The 21,149-nt window shown below is 44.5% G+C and overlaps 3 protein-coding genes across 3 annotated transcripts; all 3 read right to left on the minus strand.

Annotated features, from left to right (window-relative positions):
* Window positions 1-8,431: 8,431 nt before the first annotated feature.
* On the minus strand, window positions 8,432-9,350 carry LOC147967393 (uncharacterized). The gene is made up of 3 exons (XM_087525272.1): window positions 9,070-9,350; window positions 8,812-8,966; window positions 8,432-8,711 (listed from the first exon to the last, which is right to left on the minus strand). The coding sequence occupies exons 1-3, from the start codon at window positions 9,239-9,241 to the stop codon at window positions 8,595-8,597; spliced, it is 444 nt and encodes a 147-aa protein (XP_087381398.1). The 5' UTR covers window positions 9,242-9,350; the 3' UTR covers window positions 8,432-8,594.
* Window positions 9,351-16,357: 7,007 nt separating this feature from the next.
* LOC147967394 (uncharacterized) lies at window positions 16,358-17,756 on the minus strand. The gene is made up of 3 exons (XM_087525271.1): window positions 17,015-17,756; window positions 16,794-16,930; window positions 16,358-16,708 (listed from the first exon to the last, which is right to left on the minus strand). The coding sequence occupies exons 1-3, from the start codon at window positions 17,190-17,192 to the stop codon at window positions 16,595-16,597; spliced, it is 429 nt and encodes a 142-aa protein (XP_087381397.1). The 5' UTR covers window positions 17,193-17,756; the 3' UTR covers window positions 16,358-16,594.
* A 2,240-nt stretch (window positions 17,757-19,996) lies between these two features.
* Window positions 19,997-21,128, minus strand: LOC147967395 (uncharacterized). Its single transcript, XM_087523112.1, has 3 exons — window positions 21,067-21,128; window positions 20,429-20,618; window positions 19,997-20,300 (listed from the first exon to the last, which is right to left on the minus strand). Exons 1-3 carry the CDS (start codon window positions 21,126-21,128, stop codon window positions 20,196-20,198), a joined length of 357 nt encoding a protein of 118 aa, XP_087379238.1. The 3' UTR covers window positions 19,997-20,195.
* Window positions 21,129-21,149: the final 21 nt, after the last annotated feature.

The raw sequence follows: 21,149 nt of genomic DNA on the forward strand, positions 1-21,149 counted from the left end.
GGGGATTCTAATACCAAGTATTTCCAAGCCTACGCTAATGGCCGACGTCGTAAATGTTCTATCCTAAGGTTGCAATCGGAGCAGGGGCTTCTGTTGCGACAAGAGGACATCTCTCGGCATATTTACGAGTTCTACATTAAGTTGATGGGGACGTGCGAGGACCAGAGGGCGGGTCTGAATGCGGATGTGTGGGAAGCAGGGCAACGGGTGCTGGACTGCGAGAACGAGGGGCTGGGGCTAGCATTCCTTCCCGAAGAAATCGATGCCGCGCTGATGGGTATGAAGGCGGACACGGCCCCCGGCCCGGACGGGTGGCCGGTGGCAATGTTTAAACGGTTCTGGCCCTTACTTAGGGGCCCGATTTTCGAGATCTGCAACGGGTTTATGCGCGGGTTGGTAGATATATCGCGCCTTAACTTTAGAGTGTTACCGCTCATACCAAAGGTTCAAGGGGCCGACGATATTAGGCAATTCCGCCCCATTGCGCTCATCAACGTTCCGTTTAAAATTTGTGCCAAAGCGTGTGCGACTAGGTTAGTTCCGATAGCTCATCGTGTGATCCATTGCAACCAATCCGCGTTCATCCGTGGTCGCAATATTCTTGAGGGCCCTCTGGCCCTTCAGGAGATTATACACGAACTCAAACGCACCAAGGAACCGGCGGTGCTGTTAAAGCTAGACTTCGAAAAGGCTTACGATCGGGTTAATTGGAATTTCCTCCGCCAGGTGCTACTCAGCCAGGGTTTCTCCGCTGTTTGGGTGCACCGCGTCATGCAGTTGGTCTCGGGAGGACAAACCGCTATTTCGGTGAACGGAGAAGTAGGGCACTTCTTCCGGAACAAGCGAGGCCTCAGGCAAGGGGATCCGTTTTCCCCCCTCCTGTTCAACTTTGTAGTCGATGCGCTGTCCTCAATGCTGAGCAAAGCGGCGGAGGCTGGTCATATCAAAGGGTTGGTAGGACATCTCATTCCAGGGGGAGTGACCCACTTGCAGTATGCGGATGACACGCTACTGCTGTTTCGTCCGGACCTACATAGCATTGCTGCGGTCAAGGCGATTCTTCTTAGTTTTGAGCTCATGTCGGGCCTCAAAATTAACTTCCACAAATGTGAGGTGCTCTCGATGGGGATCGAGGCCGAGGAGGGAGGGCGCATTGCGGATTTGCTCAACTGCAAAGTGGGCAAATTCCCGTTCACTTATCTGGGCCTCCCGGTAGACACCAAACGACCCACGATAGAGGATTGGGAGCCTCTATGCGCCAAAGTGAGGACTAGGGTCTGTCCTTGGCGGGGCAATTTTTTGTCGAAAGCGGCAAGGCTAGTGCTCACAAATTCCAGCCTGTCTTCTTTGCCGATGTTTGCCATGGGGCTGTTTTTGCTTGCAGAAGGGGTCCATGCCAAGTTTGACACGCCGCGAGCCAAGTTCTTTTGGGAAGGAACTGGCCCGCACCACAAATACCACATGGTTAAATGGGCCTGGGTGTGCCGGCCCAAGGACTTGGGCGGTCTCGGGATCACCAATTCCAAATGGCTTAACATCGCGCTGATGTGCAAATGGATTTGGAAAATCACCCAGGGGGCCTCCGGGTTGTGGGTCGATCTCCTACGGGCCAAATATTTTCCTAACGGGAATTTTTTTGAAGGAAGGGCAAGGGGCTCACCATTTTGGAATGATCTTCAGTTGATCAAACCAGCTTTTGCCATGGGGGCAAAATTTGCGGTTGGGAACGACAGATCCGCGCATTTTTGGACTGACCTTTGGATAGGTACTCAACCCCTTTGGATAGAATTCCGGGAGTTGTACGATATTGCCGTTGACACCGCGCTATCGGTGGCGGATGCGCTTGCCGCGACGCCACCTGAGATTCAGTTCAAACGGGAACTCAACGGACCCGAGCAGGCAAGCCTCGCGGCCTTGAGGCAATTAATCGAACTGGTGGGTCTTTCGGATCAACCTGACACGGTGAGTTGGGCGCTCACTAACTCGGGGAAATTCTCGGTGAACTCCTTATACCGCAAGTTGTGTCGAGGGCCGACACAGCCTGTGATTGCAGGATTATGGAAAGCGCGGATGCCTTTGAAGATTAAACTTTTCATATGGCAACTGTTTCACGATAGGCTTCCCACCTCCTTGAACGTAGCCAAACGTAATGGGCCGGCCACGGGTCCGTGTGCGTTATGTGGGGAACCAGAGGATGCCAATCATGTGTTTTTTCGGTGCCCGTTAGCAAGGTTTGCGTGGAGTGATGTCCGCACCGCGGCAGGTGTCCTTTGGGACCCGCGCTCGGCTACTGAGCTTTTCAACCTCCTTGATGCGATTAAGGGCCCAGCATATCGGGTTATGTGGAGTTGTGTTGGGGCACTTCTCTGGGCCTTATGGCTAACTAGGAACAAGTTTACTATAGAAGGGTGCTTCCCAAATCATCCGGCTAATATCATCTTCAAATGCAACCTTCTATTGCAGTAGTGGAGTCCGTTGGGAAGGCGCAAGGATGCTGAGCTAATCAAGACCGCCCAACAACGACTGGTGCAAGTGTATGCGATGGCTAGGGAGTCATGACTTCAGTTCTTTTGTTGCTTGACGAGCCTGCGTGCTCTGTACGGGCTCTGCCCTGTAATCTCGTTTGACGGCTTGTTTTTAGTCTCATCTGAACTTTGGTGCTCAAGCCGGCAGGGCTTTTGGTGTTGTATTAAGACTTGGTTTGTGGTACGCTGCCGTTGGGGCTTTATTAATTTAAAGCCGGACGCATCTGGCGTCTTCGTTCTAAAAAAAACATAAATACAAAAGATTAAGCGGTTTTTCGTACATCTGTCCAAACAACCATATTTTTTCCATCTTGAAAAGAAAGGCAAATGGCCACATGGAACCTGTGGATGTGTCGATGGCCTTCATTAAATATTCACGTGGAGAAATGAGCATCTTACCAACCATGTTCGAAAAGGTTCAAAAACTTGGGCGGTAATACAAATACTCTCTTGCCCTCTCCGCATGTTTCACAATGCACTTTGTAGCCTTGTAGGTGTACACGTGCTATACATATATTCCCTTCAAAAAAAATGTTGGTGCTATACTAAAATTTGGGTAGCAGTCATACACTGATTAAAATTTTGGGCCGGCCACGCTCAAGCTGGACGTTTCAGCCTTTCAGCTTCACTATATATTTTGGCCTCCTGCCCATAGCGCATGCACTTGAGTATACCACCGGGCAATATGAAAGGGGCAATGGAGGGAGAAGCGAACCCTGAGCTGAAACTCGAAGGCAACGTACCAGCCCGGTATGTCATGCCGCAGCAGGACCGCCCGTCCGCTGCCGCAGGTGTTGCGCCTATCCCCGTCATCGACCTCGGCCGCCTTTCCAGGCCTGACACCGATGGTGGTGCCGTCGAGGAGGTAGCGAAACTCCGGTGGGCGCTCGAGACCTGGGGCTTCTTCATGGTGATCTTTCTTTCACCAAAAGAAAATTAGTAATCTTTCTAGGAACAGTGCATTCTTAGGGGACTAATTTTTTGTCAAACGGTATAAGTTAGATTTTATTTGCATATCTTGTTAATTGCTCACATGCTTCCTGGTCCAGCTTTTGAAAGATTTTAACGGTGTCTTGTGGATGAGCTCATCGTGACAGTTGAACTTGGGTAACTTGAGCCATAGCTCCGGCTGACCTGATACCAGGCAAAACCAATTAAATTTTCTACCCACCTTAAACAGTGGGGACAATTGGATATTTACTAGTGTGCACATGCTGTTACTCTATACACAAGGAAAACACAATTGTTTAACATATAACAATATAATGTATAGTTGCTTTTTGGCCCTTATTTGTTATTTTGTTTTTACACATGGCATAACAAAACTACCCATGGATGATTTTTTGAAGGGCTCCTTTGATACAATGGAATTTCGTAGGATTTTTGGAGGATTTGGATCCATAGGATTTTTTTCTTGTGATGGTCGTTTGATTCGTAGGATTGAAATCCTTAGGGATTTTCCCTCCGGATTCATTTGTACTACATTTTGGAGGAAAAAAATTCATCCACTCAAACCTTTTTGTTGAATTCATTTGTTTTTCCTGTGCTATCAAACACTCTTCCAAATTCTGTAGGGTACAAAAGGACATGACGGTCTATTTCTACATTTTCCTATTCCCGCATTTTGAGAACCATGCGAATCAAAGACGCCCTAATTTCTTTGAAATTACAAAACACACATTATTGGTTACACCACATGATATGACGTATACTTGCGTTGGTCTATTGCTGTGCAACTACGTGACGGACCTAAAGTTACTATCACGGGCTCCCTTGGTTTAGTGAGCTAACTAGAATCTAAATAGTCTAAAGCAAAATATTTCTTAGGTTTGCCTCAAGGCCACCATCGGTACCATGCACGAACCAAATCTGTTTCCAGTTACCCATAAGTCATAAAATTCGAATAAATTTATACTTGTATTCATCGACATGTTACTTAACCTAGCGATGTTCCATACATAGAACAATTCACTTGTTTGTCATTTAGAGAAAATACAATGAAACAATTTTGAGCCCAAGATTCAAATTTTGAGACTTCTATTTTGAACCCTATTTTTACCTCTCTTTTTTTTACTTCTGTGTGCAGGATTTAAATCGTTGTATTATTTTCTAAAACATTTCATTGCCATAAACACTTCCAATCTACACATCTGATATTCTTCACATTTTTTTGGAATTAGGTTTTAATTATCTGAAGTAGTTTTGGCTCACTGAGAGCCATGGTGCCCCAAAGCCAAAAAAACCACTATGCACCTTGTATTCTGAACCCAATTATTGATATATTCGGTTTTTCTAATCCTTTTATTTTGTACATGCAATATTTGTTATTAATTATTTCCAACTTATTTTGTCCTAGATTACTAACCATGGTATCGAGGCCTCTCTTATGGATGCGATGATGAATGCATCCAAGGAGTTCTTCGGGCAGCCTATTGAAGAGAAGCAAAAATACAACAACATAATTGATGGCAAGCGTTTTCGTCTTGAAGGGTACAGAAGTGAGCTGCTGCAATCTGAAGGCCAGACCCTCGATTGGTCCTGCCGTTTATCTCTGCAAGTAGAACCGGAAGAGGAGAGAAGTTTCCACCTTTGGCCCAAGTATCCCAAATCTTTGAGGCAAGTAATCTGGTTATCCATAGCTCACTAATAAGTAGAAGGAAATAAAACCATTATTATCTAATCATCCAGATAGCTAAATAATAAGATTGTTGAGCCAATGCATTCACACACACACACACACACACAAAATTTCATATAATAATTATTTTGTGCGTAGAAAATAATGTGGTAAAGATGTTTGTACCTGTAGGTATTAACAATAAGAGTGATAAAAGTGAATGTATTTTAGCCACTTACTAAAATCAAAGACTGTTAAAAGCAATAAATGGCTCAAAATTTTAGTCCCTTTGGACTTAGGCATCTGGTGGTAAAAGTGACATTTGGACCATCAATTAGGAAAATCAGCCATCAACTCATGCCAGCGCACGGGCTAGTTATTTTATAAAAAATTATACATGGCAGAAGTATAATATTATAGAATCTGATTTAAAAATATCTATTGACTATTTGTGTGAGAAAATTTTGGTTACTACTATTACAATCCTTTTTATGTCTGCATTGAGTGCTTTAGGATAGTCTTTTTTAGGGAGACTAGTTTAATAGTGTTGATAAATATAAGGCGACTCTCTTTGTTGTGGGTTGAGGATTCCCTTTTTGGTACATGGTTTTTTACTTATTTTCTAACTAGAGCTGGGTATGTTTGTTAAAAGTACGTGAAAGGGTAGGACTCTCTTTTCTTACGTCTGCTTTAGTTTTCTTTTGTACGTGATTGTTTTTCTTAATTGGGCCAAAATATATGGTATAGGTACAAACTTAATGCCTTATCTGGTTTGGCATCATAAATACTAACTCAAGTTATATTCCAACTAAAAGGGTGGAACGGGACAGCTATTATATACCATGATTTATGTTTTAATCACAACCATTGATTATTAGATCTAACGTCCGAATTAATTTGAATGATGTGGACTGATGAGGAGCTTAGTATGAAGCCTCAAATTAGTATGGAGTATATATAAAGATGTGGTTCCTTCAGATAGAAAATATTGGGAAGCAGATAGTGAAAGATAAATTTGTAGTACCAATTTGATGTTTTTTTTTGGATCTGCTCGTCTTTCGTCGGCATTCGCGTGTCTTCAGATTGGATCCTTCCGATCTACACTACTCTTCATCGGCATCGGTTACTATTCTGGTGCGCTGGTCCTATGGGGCCTTAGCACGACGACTTCCTGAGTATCAATTTGATATTGATGATGAATTTTTCACACTAATGGTCATGTACATAACATTGCAGTTGCAAAGATTCTAGAGACTCGAATAGACAATCAGAGGGAATATTAGCATATCCATTTCTAATTTTGAAGGGCTCAAGTTCTAAGTGGGTATTTTAACAACATTTTGGACTACCTGCTAATGGCGAGAGAACATACGAATCTACACCAGAATATACAGAACACACGAGCAATAACCATTAACCAGCATTTAGCAAAACAAATATTTGCTCAAGCATCAAAATATTTGTGATAAACGAAGTAATAGTATGTAAGCATGACCAATGAACATGGGGCTTTGAACGAGGTACAGAGCAGAGACTGGCAAATTAAATTGGGCCCTGCATGAGGTGGGGAGTGAGAGGATGGGAGGGGTGGCGGCCTTGATTTGGTGAGAAGGCTTAGCTTGAGAGAACTATGGGACCTTTACATCAGTGATAGCTTAGAGATAATTTCTCAGTTAGCCAAGTGAGTGGTATTCTAGATTTCCCTATATTCTACCCACACTATTAACAAATTTGACATGAGACTACCCTAAGCAGGAAGCAATAGTTCCATGTGAAACATTTGTGAAACAACATATAGAAACTGAAAGAGTATGCTAATGTTTCTGTTGAATATTTGAACTTGACTTTTCCAGATCATTTCTACAGGGATGTGCTACTTCACTACGCGTCAGGAACCAAGATAATAAAAGATTGTATCATGCGAGCCCTGGCAAATCTTCTAGAGCTCGATGAGGATTACTTCATCAATAGGACCACAACCAGGGCCCGAGCTTTAGCTAGGCTAGGCTACTACCCTTCATGTTCGAGGCCTGACCTTGTTTTGGGCTTCAAGCCTCACTATGATGGTGGCGCCCTTTCAATCCTTTTCGTCGAAGAGAACGTCGGTGGCTTGCAAGTTCTGAGAAATGGAAAATGGTACAATGTTCTAGCCAAGCCTTATACATTGTTGATCAACATAGCAGAGTGCATTGAGGTAGGCACCTACAAATACAAGCTACTTCATCTACTCCCTCTATGTCAAACACTTCAGATTATGGGTCTTGGATTTATGTCATCTTACTTCACAATCTGAATTAATGTTCCAAGGAGTAATCAACAGTAAAACAAAAAGCCACACCCCTTATTTTGGGCTTCTTTTGCTAACATGGTTTTGATTGATTGGTTATATGGCTCAATAGAACTGATAAATGCTTTGCTTATTTTGTCCAAATTTTTTCAGAATGTGAATTATTGAGAAACGAAGGGTGTATTAATAAATATGGAAGAATTTGATTAATTGAATATCCTAGTGTGGCCTCTGAGTCGTCACAAAATTGCATTTAATTTTTTTTTCACGCAGATAATGAGTAATGGCATCTTCAAGAGCCCACCACATAGGGTCTTGACAAATGCAGAGAAGGAAAGGACCTCAGTAGCTATATTCTATGGCGTGGATGTGGAAACGGTGGTTGAACCAGCACCTGGTTTGTTGGATGAGAAGCGACTGGCAAGATTCAAGAAAATAAAGGCCGAGGATTACTATGGTACTGTCTTTGGGCATTTCCGCCAAGGAAAAAGGCTTATCGACACCCTGATAATTTAAGCAAAGCATTTTATGTTAGATTTGATCCAAGTTTTAATAATGGTTACCTATAAATGGAATTAAGAGACGGTTTCTCTTATGTGAGGATGGATTTTCCTATCACCGTTGTAAAGTTCCGACTAGCTCTTGGACCAATGCAACAACCATGAACCCTGCAGGGTTATCCCAATGATGGTTTGGCTTAAATCTTTAAGAACTATGTAATAAACTATATTATATGCTACTTTTGATATTGTAATTTGACAAGATATATCAATTCGCTGCATGGATAGCCCAGTCTTGGCATCTTCCTTTGGCCCTTATTGGTTTTAATATTTCTGCTCAAAAAAGAGAGAGGGAGAGTACAAAAGTTGACATGTATAATTTTTACCGGCCGACAAAATAACTAATATGTTGTGTAGGTGGAGCATGGCCGTGTCGGCAGCTCCCCATTGGCATCAATCAATCTCTAAGTAAAAAACAGCGCATATGAATCAATCTCTAAGTAATCATTCATTCATTCAAGGAGAGGAGGAGAGACTTGAGACGATAAGTCCACGAGATGGCTAGCACTACTACAAATACCATGACTGGCAACAGGAATTAATCTTGGTAGATAAACAGATATGAACTAAAAACTAGGCGACCGGTTGAGCCGAGATCTCGATCTCTAAGCAATGGTGGTTGCAGCGGCGAGGCCGGCATTGCTGGAGCCGCGGCGGCACTGGTTGAGCAAGTCGAGGTAGAACTGGCACCGGCTGATGTCGCTCTGGGAGTGGTTGAGGCACTGCACGCACCAAACAATTCAACCAAACAATCAACTGAAACTCTTGCTGTCATCATACAGATAGATACAGATAGATACCAGAAGAAAGATGGGTACCTACGTCGGCGAAGGCCTTGTTGTGGGCGCCGCACGAGTCGAGGGACGAATCGGCGGCGACGGCCTGGGGTTCCGAGGAGACGACCTGGATGGTGCGGGGCCCGGCGAAGAACTCGACGAACCTGTGGCCCATGGCGTTGCCGGCGCCCCAGGTGATGCCTGCAATGCAAGCACGTACGTCAGAACACCAGAATCCGTTCTCTATCCATCTCCATCAATCCTGGTGTAGACGAATGCGGACGACTACAAAAATCAAACGAACCGTCGACGATGTTGTACGCCAGGGCCGACATGACGTTGTTGTGGCCGCCGGCGGATGCCGTTACAGTAGCCGGGGCCTTGGGTGCCGGCTTGGTGGGCGGGGTCCTAACGCGAGGCGCGGACCGGAAACCCCCTCCTCCTCCTCCTCCTCCTCCTCCTCCTCTGCGTCCCATGGCCGGCCGGCGATGCGAGGCGGTGCGGTTGGCCGGAGAGGTCAGATTAGATTTTAGATGGATTGACGCTCTTGGTTGGTAGCCGGTGACGGTGACGAATCTGAATCGATCCCGAGAAAACCGTTGATGGATCCATCCGTTTCTATCTTCGTTTTTGGGAAATGATAAGTACTTGACCGTAAGGTACGAGCACATGTTAAATCGAACGGTTTGTCTAATTCACATCTACGTAGATGTTTTCTAAAGATGTCACATCTACTTTTAAATCAAAGGGTTTTTTTATGGCAATTCTACTAATAAAAGGATAGCAATTCTACTACTCACTGTAAGGTACAAGCACATGCAAATTAAACGTTTTCGATGGCAATCCTATTGACACAACTAGAAGATACTCCGCGCGTTGCTGCAGGAATTCTTGACAAATTTTAGAGACTTGATGGATTAAGAATGAAAATTAATTTAATAATGTAATTGGTGTAGTCGTGGCAATATACTCACTCCGTCACAAAATAAATGTTTCAACTTTAATACTACTTTGTACTAATAATATTTATTTTGGTACGAAGGAAGTATGAAATAATATGTTATTCAGTTTTGCTAAAGCACATCTAGATGTGTCATAAGTATCGTACATCTAAGTTTTATGCCATTGATCTTACGTCGAGATTCGTGTGGATATTTTCTTTTTCTTTTTCTTTTTCTCTTTATGTTTGATTCACTCATTTAGATGTGCAATAACTAGAGTACATCTAGATGTGCCCTAAACACATCCTATGTTATTAATATTGCACATTTAATTTATTTCCATGGAGAACTTCGCTTGAGATTAAACAGAAGCACTGAAGTGTAGAAGCAACTCTGCATCCCACGATCGCACGTCCCACGCCTGGTCTCCCCAGCCCCTCGCTTCCGATCACATCTCTCGCCTGTATGGTCTCGCCGCTCTGCCCTCTCGATCCGCCGCCGTGAAGCCTGTATGGTCGCCATCTAGCCTCCACGGTCTCCCTTCTCCTCTCTGAAGGCAGGCCCTCCTCGGTGTGATGAGTAGTCCGCGGTGCTGCCGCCCCCTGCACGAGAGTGGCCGCGGCGTCGGCCACACCAGCACTCTCGTCGGGGCCGCACTTCGTGTACCGTACCTGGCTGGCCGGGAGGAGTGTGCTGCTCGCCATGGTCTTGTCCACGTCGTAAGTCGTAATAGCTGATTGCGAAGTTGGTGACCTTCGTGGCCTCCTCCTCCTCCTCCTTGACTGCGCGGAAGAAACAACTTTAGCAGTAGGCTAGGCTACCCGGTCGAGCTCTCCCAGCGGTCAAACGAGCCAAGCGCAAAAGTGACGAGAGAATGCATGCTCTGCAATGACGTGCACCGCCACTGTGTACCTTGCAGGGTTCTTGCTAGGAATCTGAAGATAGCGTGTTGTACACCTGCAGGTAATTTGCTTTTATTGGATTGTGGGATGAGAGGCCAACAGTACTTGTGTAATGGTGCAGCTTAAATGTTTGAAGGAAGACTTGGTTTGATGCCTCTACGCTAGCTGAATATATTTTTAATCCGTCTATCGAATAATTACATCCTACTTGGAGGTAGCAGGGACGTGTCATATGTTTTTGGGATCCAGGTAATATTTAGCTTACCTGCTAGACCACATTACTTCCAAAATATTTACCTACCATGACAGGAAAATCTATTGGATCTAGCACTGCATTGTAGACTCAACATATCTAGCTCAGACCCATCATCCTCTCATTCCGTGTTATGTATGCTTTTCTTTTGAAGTTTTCATCAACCTCGCTTTCTTTATTCAGATCAAGGTGGTTGTATATACATCCAAATTCAGATCACACAGTGCCTTACAAGGTGGGAATCAGCAGGGCAAGGGAAGAATTCTGGGAGGTAATTTTGATTATCCCATAATGGGGACCATGATAGATGTTGGCTAATTGTGTTTTGAAGAATATCAGTTTCATGTTCTCTTGGTGTTTTTGGATTTGCCTCAATGTCATCCAGATTGATTTCATATACCAAAATCTTAATCCAACTCCTTTCTGGACATAAGTTTATATGCACATGCTACATAGTTTTGATGTATATATGTCTCTTCCTCTGAGTAGTATGCTCCAGTTTTTGTTTCTTGATGTATATTGCCACTTGAATAACACTCAGTTTCTCTAAATAAATTTGTACTCTACACCTCTCTCTCTCTCTCTCTCTCTCTCTCTCTCTCTCTCTCTGCGGTGGAAAATCTATCATACATGGCAATAAGATGAAATCAGTTTTTAATTTGAGATGTCCTTTAAAAAACCCATGGAGAAACCAGATGAATTGACAGTCAGCCTGCATCAATATAGCGAATCGACCGGAGTTGCCTTCTTGGGACGATGCATTTGCATTGAAGCAGTGTTGTTGGTCTGATCCCGGCGGTCAGCACCGCCCTCCCATCCGGTCACATTGCGTGACATCAATACAGGTCTGCAGCTCTGGGCCGGCATGAATGTGGTGCGGTAAGCTGCGCATCTGTTGGAGAGATAGAGCATGTATGTTTATTTGTATTTTTCTTACTTAGTAGGTGGATTTGTTCCAGTGATTCTGCGGCCGCCGACGAGGTGAGGTTTTTCCATCAAATGATTTTACAGTCTGTTTGGTGTGACCACTGCTACTAGGTGCAGAGTAAGGACTAGGACAAGCATCAGTCATGTGAATTGTTAATCAATCTGGTTTTGCAAGTCGTTGAGTCGTAGTAGCTATGTAGGATTCCTAATGAATACTACCATGAATCATGTTCTGTCGTTAAGGAGAACCTTTTCTAAATGTATTCCAGACTGCTGAGCCTCTTCTATTTTTTTCCTTTTGGCATGGACAAGGATTCGCCTTGAATACTGTTATGTAGAGTACATCTCTGTAGTAGTTCTTTTTTTTTACAACAGAGTACATGTCTATAGTTAGCGTGGAACGATAACTCATCTGTCATTTGCACTTGCTGTTTCATATGCTTTTATCAATAGTAAAGCTTCTGGGATTACAATTATAGTGGTTTACTTGGAGCTATTTAGTTGGAAGAAAACATAGATTGAAGATGGATATATCAGATGCACCTGCTTGATAGGATTCTTATTTAGTTATGTGCAGGCAGTGATGCTTCCTTTGATGTGGATATGTGTATTTTTTTTAATATTTTCTTACTTGCTACTTGCTTGTCTATCAGGCTACTTTGGTAAATTTTAGAGAGAAAATTGTTTTTGAACAAGACTATCAAGGAAGCATCATGGCAAAGATATATGTTGCATTACTACAGTTGAGATAATTTGATTTGATTATAATATGTCAAGCTTCAGAAACTTCACTATGTACGTTGGTTTGGTGGTTTGATATTTGTCACACTATAGTGATAAGCAACATACGACACATAAATTCTTGATTTTTTTTCTGACTCAAGATCTCTACACCTAAATTTATTGTTTTCTGGCACTGTGCGGACATTTTTCTCTTGGTGACCAATATCCCTCAAGCTATACGAGATTTGATTAACAACATAGGGATACTTTTTTTAACTCGTGATGATAAGTATGTATATCTAGAATTCAAGTTTGAGTCACATGTACTTGGTTTAGTAGTACTCTTTCCGTTCAAAATAAACGTCGGGTTTTAGTTCAAATTTAAACCGACACTTATTTTGAAACGGAGGGAGTACATTGTATAGGGAAGAAGGTATCATACTATTTCGTGGGGTGAGCGCTTTAAGCAGGAGGGGTTGTCAGGGCTTCAAGTGGGTTAGTAGATAACAGCGAGCAACTAGCAAGGTTGGATCAACGTTGGAGGCGAATAACAATGATGAGCGATGTTTAAATTTATGTTCCGTGGCAACGCACGGGCACTCAGCTAGTTTGTGATAAAAGGATCTCCACATATCGAAGATGGCTGTAGGTAGGGCTCTAATAAGGACAGAAGGCACAGTTGAGGAGACAATAGTTATGACACACAACGGGAACATAAAAAAAACATTACCAACAGTAGTGAAAATAACCTTCTATTTGTATATTCCCTCAAAAAAAACCTGCTATTTGTATAAATATGTTACTTGGTACTAAATAGAACAATAAATTTTGTCACGACCAATAAGCCTACATCAAGGCAGCCAATGTGATCACATATATCAAGTGTATGGCTTGGACACAATAAATGGCGACCTTTGCATGTTTAGGCGTCAGTTACCAGTGCCATTGCATGCATGCATGCATGAGCTTGGTACTGCGGTTCCCTAGTGTATATCTGATGGCTATCGTAGACTAGTCTAGTAGTACACGGCTAAAATAATTAGGATGATGTGGCTCAAGGAGAAGCTAGAGAATTCCTAGTAGTGGGGGCTAACTATTTAGATACAGTAGATGATGACAAGTTAGTTGACAATACACGGCAATTTTCTCTCCCAAAGGTGTTTATAGGGGTATGGTGTGCATATGTGTGTTCATATAACTGAGTGTATGTGCATATATATGAGCATGTACGTATATACTGTATTAAAAAAATGTTTGATTTATCATGTGCTATCAGATTCCTTGTTTTTCGTCCCGTTTCTATCTCTGTTTTTATGGTAATATGTGTTTTATTTATATCTCTGTTCCGCCATGTCATTCTTGCTTGAGTAGACGGGTTTCTAAATCCATCCTCAACCATGAATCGATCGCCTCATTGGGGAAGAATCTAAAACTTCTTTATTCATCGTCGTCATCGCCACCGCCGAAGCCAAGACGATGGATGACCCATAAACCTAAACTACTAAGGTCTAACCTAAAGCTACACGACTCACACTCATAGATCCGGCGACTCCCTCACCACCGATGACCGAGGTCGTTGGTGGAGGGGAGCCGCCGGAGGAAGGCGTCGGGAGGAACTCGTTGGCGGCAACTAGGGTTTTAGTCGCCTCCCATGGGGAAAAATGACTCGCGTTCATGTTTCTATCTTTGTTTCTTGGCATTTTTTTATGGTAATACGTGTCTCATTCATAGCATAAAGATTAAAGTACAAGTCACATAAGGACCGACATGACAAAACTAAAAAGATAGTAGAACATCTCTAAGCTTGACACCAATGTCCGTCACCTGCCTCCGGCCCCACCACAGCAGCCACCGAAGAAAAGATTTACGGATCACCTCCTCACCCCGAGCTCGATGCGGCTCCATCACTCATATGCAACTTTGTGGACCTCCAAGGTGGCTCACCATAAGTGAAGCCATTGTCATTGAACGAATCAAACCGGGACAACATCCCGGACGCGCCATCGAACTCTAGATCCCCACCACGACTAAGACAATATATTATTGCAAACCATCTTTGCTGGCTTAACACAACTCATGCCATGAGTAAGAATTGTGTGTATAACATACTATGAAAGAGCCTCCCTCCCAACACATGCCCAAATTTTCTCAGACAATTTTCCCTTGGATCCTCCCATTAATGTGATCGAAAGTAGAACTTATCTAACCTACCGTTGTGGGTAGCCTCAGATATCTTTCAGAAAAGGCCTCAACAATTCCAAGCCGTTATTTCAACTCCGCTCTTGACGGGGGCGAAATATTACGACTGAAAAAATATCGAGCTCTTCTCCCAGTTTACCATCCGACCGGAGCAGTCGGCATATATCCGGAGATTTTTGTTCAAATGTCAACACTTTATATTTTTGCACCGAGAAATATCATACCATCATGGCATCATCTAAGAAAAGGAGATGATTAACTCACCGTAATTGGGTACTCACCCGAGTACCATTTATACCTAGCTGACACCATAGTTATTCAGAAGTGAAGGAGATGATTAACTCACCGTGATTGGGTACTCACCCGAGTACCATTTATACCTAACTGACACCATAGTTATTCAGAAGTGAAGTAAGGCCCCGAGCGCAAGTGAGAAATAAATACTGGGGCATTGGGTCTCCCTATCAGAGTCCTCCCGGCGGAGTAAAGATATGTAAACGTTCTCCATTAACGTTAACCGTAAACCTCCCGACGGAGTAAAGACATGTAAACGTTCTCCATTAACGTTAACCGTAAACCTCCCGACGGAGTAAAGACATGTAAACGTTCTCCATTAACGTTAACCGTAAACCTGACAGAGGAGGCACACTTCATGATCACCCGGGTAATACTTTCGGTGAAACCCAATTTATACAACATTGTCTCCAAATAGTGCCGCTCGACCCTATCAGTCTTCAACATGTCGAGTTTAACTGCACAAAACGTCCTTTTGCATTTCTTCTTCTTCTGAAGGGCATGTATACTCTCGTATGCCACCAAGACATTATCTGTGATTAAATGCAAAGGAGCCAAGGCACTTTTTCCTCGCTAATGACCTCATCAAGTATCCCCCTAAAATGGTTTCTTGTAGCCTTGTTGAATCGAATACAAGGCAATGGGTGATTAAAGTAATTGCCGTTCCGTTAAGTCCCAATGGCAGTACTCCACCATTCACAAACCCCACAGCAAGGCCGCCACTGAGTCATCCCAAAGAATATCCCGGTGTGTCTGATAAAAACTAGCAGTAAATCCATCCACACCAGGAGTCTTCGATCATCCATTGCTTCTGGTACCCGAGGCGTGAGAAAATTGAGAAGATCATCCATCGGCCTATGCCCTTGCGTAGTATACAAAGCCTGATCCATCAGAGGTGAAATATGTTCACTTGATAGATGCGCCCTATCTACGTGGACCAACATATATCACTTGTTCATGTATGTATGCACACTTGTTGGTCATATATTGTACATATGTGCGTGCATCACACGTGCGATGGATCAATACACGCTACCGGCCTACGCAAACCAAATAGTGCAAGATAGATATTCTCCATGCAAACTTGCGCTCTTGGCAATTGCCTCCCACTTCCACTTGCAACCGGTTTAGAACGCGACATAGCCTCGACAACAACATTTGCCCGTCGGTCATCTTCGTCTTTGGGAAACATAACAACGACAACCATCCCATTCTATTGTTAGAACCTTTATTTCGGACTTGAAGTCATGGACATACTGGACCCAAAGTAAAGGCAGCCGCTAATGTCTTGGTTGGCGAAACCACATCTCCTCATACGCTACTGCAATGATGCAGAAATCAAATTGACTCTCATCCATTGGTTCATCGATCGACCCATGGCAAAACCAAAGAGCATGAACAAATTTGTTCTTCGATCCATTGAGCTAATGGAGACAAGATACAAATGTTTTACGAAGACAGACATATCCGTCTCATTCTCTCTCTGACTCTTGACTATCTATCTATCTCATTTGTTGTTGACTCTACTCTTCAAGGACGGCTGACTGGCTGGCTGATAAGTCGACGAGCTAGATCTCGAGATCTTAGGGTTTAGGCGATGGTGGAGGCCTCTCCTGCTCCTGCACCTCCTCCGCGGCGGCACTGGTAGAGGAGGTCGAAGTAGTTCTGGCACCGGCTGATGTCGCTCGCGTTCGTGTAGATGCACTGCACATCAATCCACGTACAATTAGATTTAGATCGATCATGGCAAAAACTGGTCCAATTCCTTGCAAAAAATGAACGCACGTACATTGGTGAAGTCCTGGTTGTGGATGCCGCACGCGTCGGCGTCGGCGTGGGCGTGGGCGGGAGAGGCGGGCGCCGGCTCCTCTCTGCGCCCGCCCAATAAGGAGCGCGCCATGCTCATCCCGACGGCAAATCCGAACCCTGGCCGACAAATCAAATGATCAAATCATCACCTCCATCGCATCGATCGTCACCCGGACTGAGAATTTCGGTTCACCGACGTACCGTCGTTAACGGATCCGAGGAAGGAGCTCTGGGCCGGGGCCGGCGCCGGCGCAGAAGATTTCTTGTCCGGCGCGGACGAGTTCTTGGCCGGCGCCGAAGCGGACGCTGGCTTGGCCGCCGGCTTGGGTGCCGGGGCTGCGGGAACCGCCGCCTCCTCCTGCACGCATGCGAATTTCATTGCATTGATCAAGCGGCCGAGAGTAAAAATTTAGTCACGATCTTGGCCGGTATTCTCCAACATATATGCATGCATCATCGTAGGTCGTAACGAAGTTCGTATAGCAAGTAAAGCAAAACTGCATCAGATGGTTCGGTCTGTAGGATGGATGCTGAGAAGAGGAGATCGGCCGGAGACGTACCAGAGCGGCGCCCCATGGTCGATCGATCGGCCGGCCGGACGGATCAGCAGGAGACAAAGTTTGCTTGTGTGTTTCAGCCTTTTCAGATGATGATGGATCGATGGTAATCAAGCGCGGACGAGAGCACAGCCCTTTTATACGCAGGCAGGCAGGCAGGCTGGCGGCGATCTCTCCGCTAATCAAGGGGGTGACATTATCGTCCATTTTGTCTTTCTTCTCCCGCAAGGTGATGGATTAATCCGTCGGGTCCAGTCGATATCGATCCTGGCTAACTTAATAATAACAATGGTAATGCATGGTGCCGCGCATGCAAAACCGCGCGCTTCATGAGTCGTGACGGTCCCAGACTCCATTTTCTTTTCTTTTTCTTTTTTAAGGACAGACCATCATGACTAGTTTTATTACGAATTAAACATAATTATATCAACCGAAAAGGTGTTTCAACAATTGCACTAAAAATGACTCAAATCAAGATTGAGCTTCACTGGCAAAGCTGATTTGAAATAGTTGTTTGTTTCAGATTCCAGATTTAGTTTCACTAGCAAAGTTGGCTTCACTGGTAAAGCTTATTCAAAGTTACTGTTTGTTTCATATTCTAGATTCAGCTTCACCGGCATAGCTGAATCTGGTTCCTGAAGCTCAAACAAACAGGGCCTAAAGGTGCTCGACTTATATTACAAAATTATCTCATTTTACAAAAGATAGCAAAATATAAGCCACTCGATATATTACACTTGGCTTTTTACCTATTTTTATAAAAACTACTCCCTCCTTTCCGGTTTATTAGGCTCATCTCATTTTCTTGGTTTTTCCATTTTATAAGTCTTGTTTTCACTTATTTTCACCACATGTTCATATTCCGAGGTGCATAAATTGGTGCATGCAAGGATTAAAAAAAAACCGATCAATGCATGTAACAATCCTACTACTCATTTTGTGGTCATCCATGCATACACCGTAGTTAATGCAGATTAAAGTTTGAGTACTTTTGTAAACTACGACATACATTCCTCCACTCACCATCTACCTTGGTTGATGAGACTTTAGATTTAAGCCCTATAAACCGAAAAGGAGGGAGTTTATCTTAGTGCAAAAATAACTTGAGGTTTTTCATTGCGGTTATATTTACTTATTGCATTCTATTTCTTTCTCCTCTCTTTCTCACTCAATCTCTCCTGGCTAGATTTCGTCGCCTTTCGATGCCCTCAATTTATTTCACATTCGCTTTCTAATTACCGCCACTTTGCCACTTTAAAGTTGTGGTATTGCCTTGTAATCTTCACACCCTGTAGTGTACCCATATTAGGACCACATGCAAAAAGATAAGTTGTTCCGACCATAATTCAAGCGATTTGATGAGTCTTCTGTTCGATAAGCCCATAATCGTCTACCCCCTAGCTTTTCTTGAAAAGGAGTGGTTCCATCTGGACTATCCTCTTTGTGTGTGTTATAATTGGTCATAGAACCCTGAGCAACAAAAGAGAGGACAAATACTTATAAGAATTCGGCTAGGGGCATATGATTTAGCTATGGAGAGGGAATCTTGTGAACTTTTAGTATGAATCCCGCACTTCGAGGCGATCAAAGGGAATCTTTTGAAGACTTGGGCTCAATATTTCTCTTCCATGTCCCTATGGCCTACCCTAATGGAAACAAAGAGAAAGGCCCCATTGTCTAAACCCTTTTGAAGCTAGTCAAAGGGCTGGACGTCGTGTGGCCCACGGATCAGGGTTTTGGCCCGGAAACACGCGAGGGAGTGTCGGAAATCCATCCCCACTTGCATGTATCCCTAATATATGTATACAAGGGTGGTGTGATGTGAAAAGATCTAGTACACAACTTTGATGTGGCGCTTCCTTCACAAACAAGCAAGACTATCCAGCACAAAGGTTTTGGACTTAGAGTGCTAATCCCCCACTTCAAGGTGAAGAGAGGGAATCATGTGAAGACATGGGCTCAATCTTGGTTTGACATGTCCCTATGACCTGCCAAGTGCAGGTATGTTCTGCTTCATTGATCTTCATTCTTCCACGTACATGAAAGCCCATTTATGCATTGCAACGATGATGACATTCTTTACTATAGGCCGCCTGGAAGAAGTCAGACGGCGGGAGGAGGCGCGGACTAGTCTGCTACAAATGAAGGGCGCCTTGGTTCAACAGCAGGATTTCTTTGTTATGCAAGCCAAATAGCAACATGAGCAAAATTCGAGCAATGGAAAGCGGTAAAACCTAGCGCGTGCAGATGTCGTCGTCGAGGATTTGATGGCCGGTGACCTCGGGGTAGCACCGGTCGCCGGAGAGTAGAGGGGTGGTGGCCTCAGGAACCAGCGATCGCCGGAGAGGAGAGGGGTAGTAGCATCGGGAACCAGCAGTTGCGGGAGTGGAAATGGCCTCGAGAGGAGAGAAAAGGATAAAGTGTGCGTTTGCACCAACAGAACCCACAGCGATTGAGAAGAAAGCGGTGACGTGGCTGCTGCTTTGAGCCTTAAGACGCGTACTTTAGATGGAACGGTAGCTGATGCAATCGATGGAACTGTCTTAATATCTGACGACCGCCCGTTAATATTTCCCAAAATCATTTTTTTTCTCGGTGGTCCATTGGTCTACCACGTAGGGCACAACCAAAGAGTTATAAAATGTTCTGTTACAAAGATAAGGCATATCTTGTTCACTCTATTATTCAAGGACGAACGGCTGACTGGCTGACAAGTCAATGAGCAACACGAGGAAACTGAAGACCCGGAAGGAAACAAGCTAGTAGGGTCATCTGGCTATCAATCTGGCTGAGACGTAGGGCTCTGTAATAATCGATCTTAGGGTTCAGGCGATGGTGGACGCTCCTCCTCCTCCTCGGCGGCACTGGCAGAGCAGGTCGAAGTAGTTCAGCTGGCACCTGCTGATGTCGCTCTCGTTGCCGTAGATGCACTGCATACACATGCACACATCACAGGTTCAATCAACCAGCGTACCAAGATTAGATCGATGATGGCAACTGGCCCAATTCCTGCATGTAAAGAAAAAAGAGAGACTGAAACAAGATAGTATGCACGTACGTTGCTGAAGGCCTGGTTCTGGACGCCGCACGCCGGCTCCTCGACGACCCTGACGGTGCGCGGGCCCAGTATGGAGTCCATGGCCCGGTGCGCCATGCTGGTCCCGACGCCCCACCCGACCCCGTCGGCGACGGCGGAGCCGATGGATCCGATGATGGAGGTGGGGGCGTTGCTGTCGGTCTTCCTCCTCCTGCACGCACGCGAATTTCATCAGACCCATCGTTGCATCATCGATCAACCGGTAGTGTTTGTGTCTTGGAAATGGAACCAAACACAGAGATCTGGATATGCACATCTCGGTAGATAGATCCATCAATCAAAACGGACAAGATCTGCATGGCATGCACGCACGCATGCATACGAGAGATTTTCAAAATATGTATGCATGGACGATATAGACGTACGCATAGATCATTTGGTATGGATAATGAGGAGATCGTGCGGAGAAACGTACCAGAGCGGCGCCCCATGGTCGATCGGCCGGCCGGATCAGGAGAGAATGTTTGTTTTTGTTGGTTTGGTTTCAAGTGATTGATGCAGCTGATGGATAGTGGATGTGAGATGAGAGGAGGAGCCCTTTTATAGGCAGGCAGGCAGGCAGGCGCGTCTCCGGCCGGTAATCAAGCTCGCGATATTACCACTCACGCGCCGGGATTGCACTCCCGTTGTGCGTTTCTCTTGTGCTACCGACGCGGCTCATCTGGTTCAAGGTCAGCCCACG

The sequence above is a fragment of the Triticum urartu genome, chromosome 5A (assembly GCF_056163025.1).
Source record: "Triticum urartu cultivar PI428250 chromosome 5A, HENAU_Tu73, whole genome shotgun sequence".
In the NCBI taxonomy this organism is placed as follows: Eukaryota; Viridiplantae; Streptophyta; class Magnoliopsida; order Poales; family Poaceae; genus Triticum; species Triticum urartu.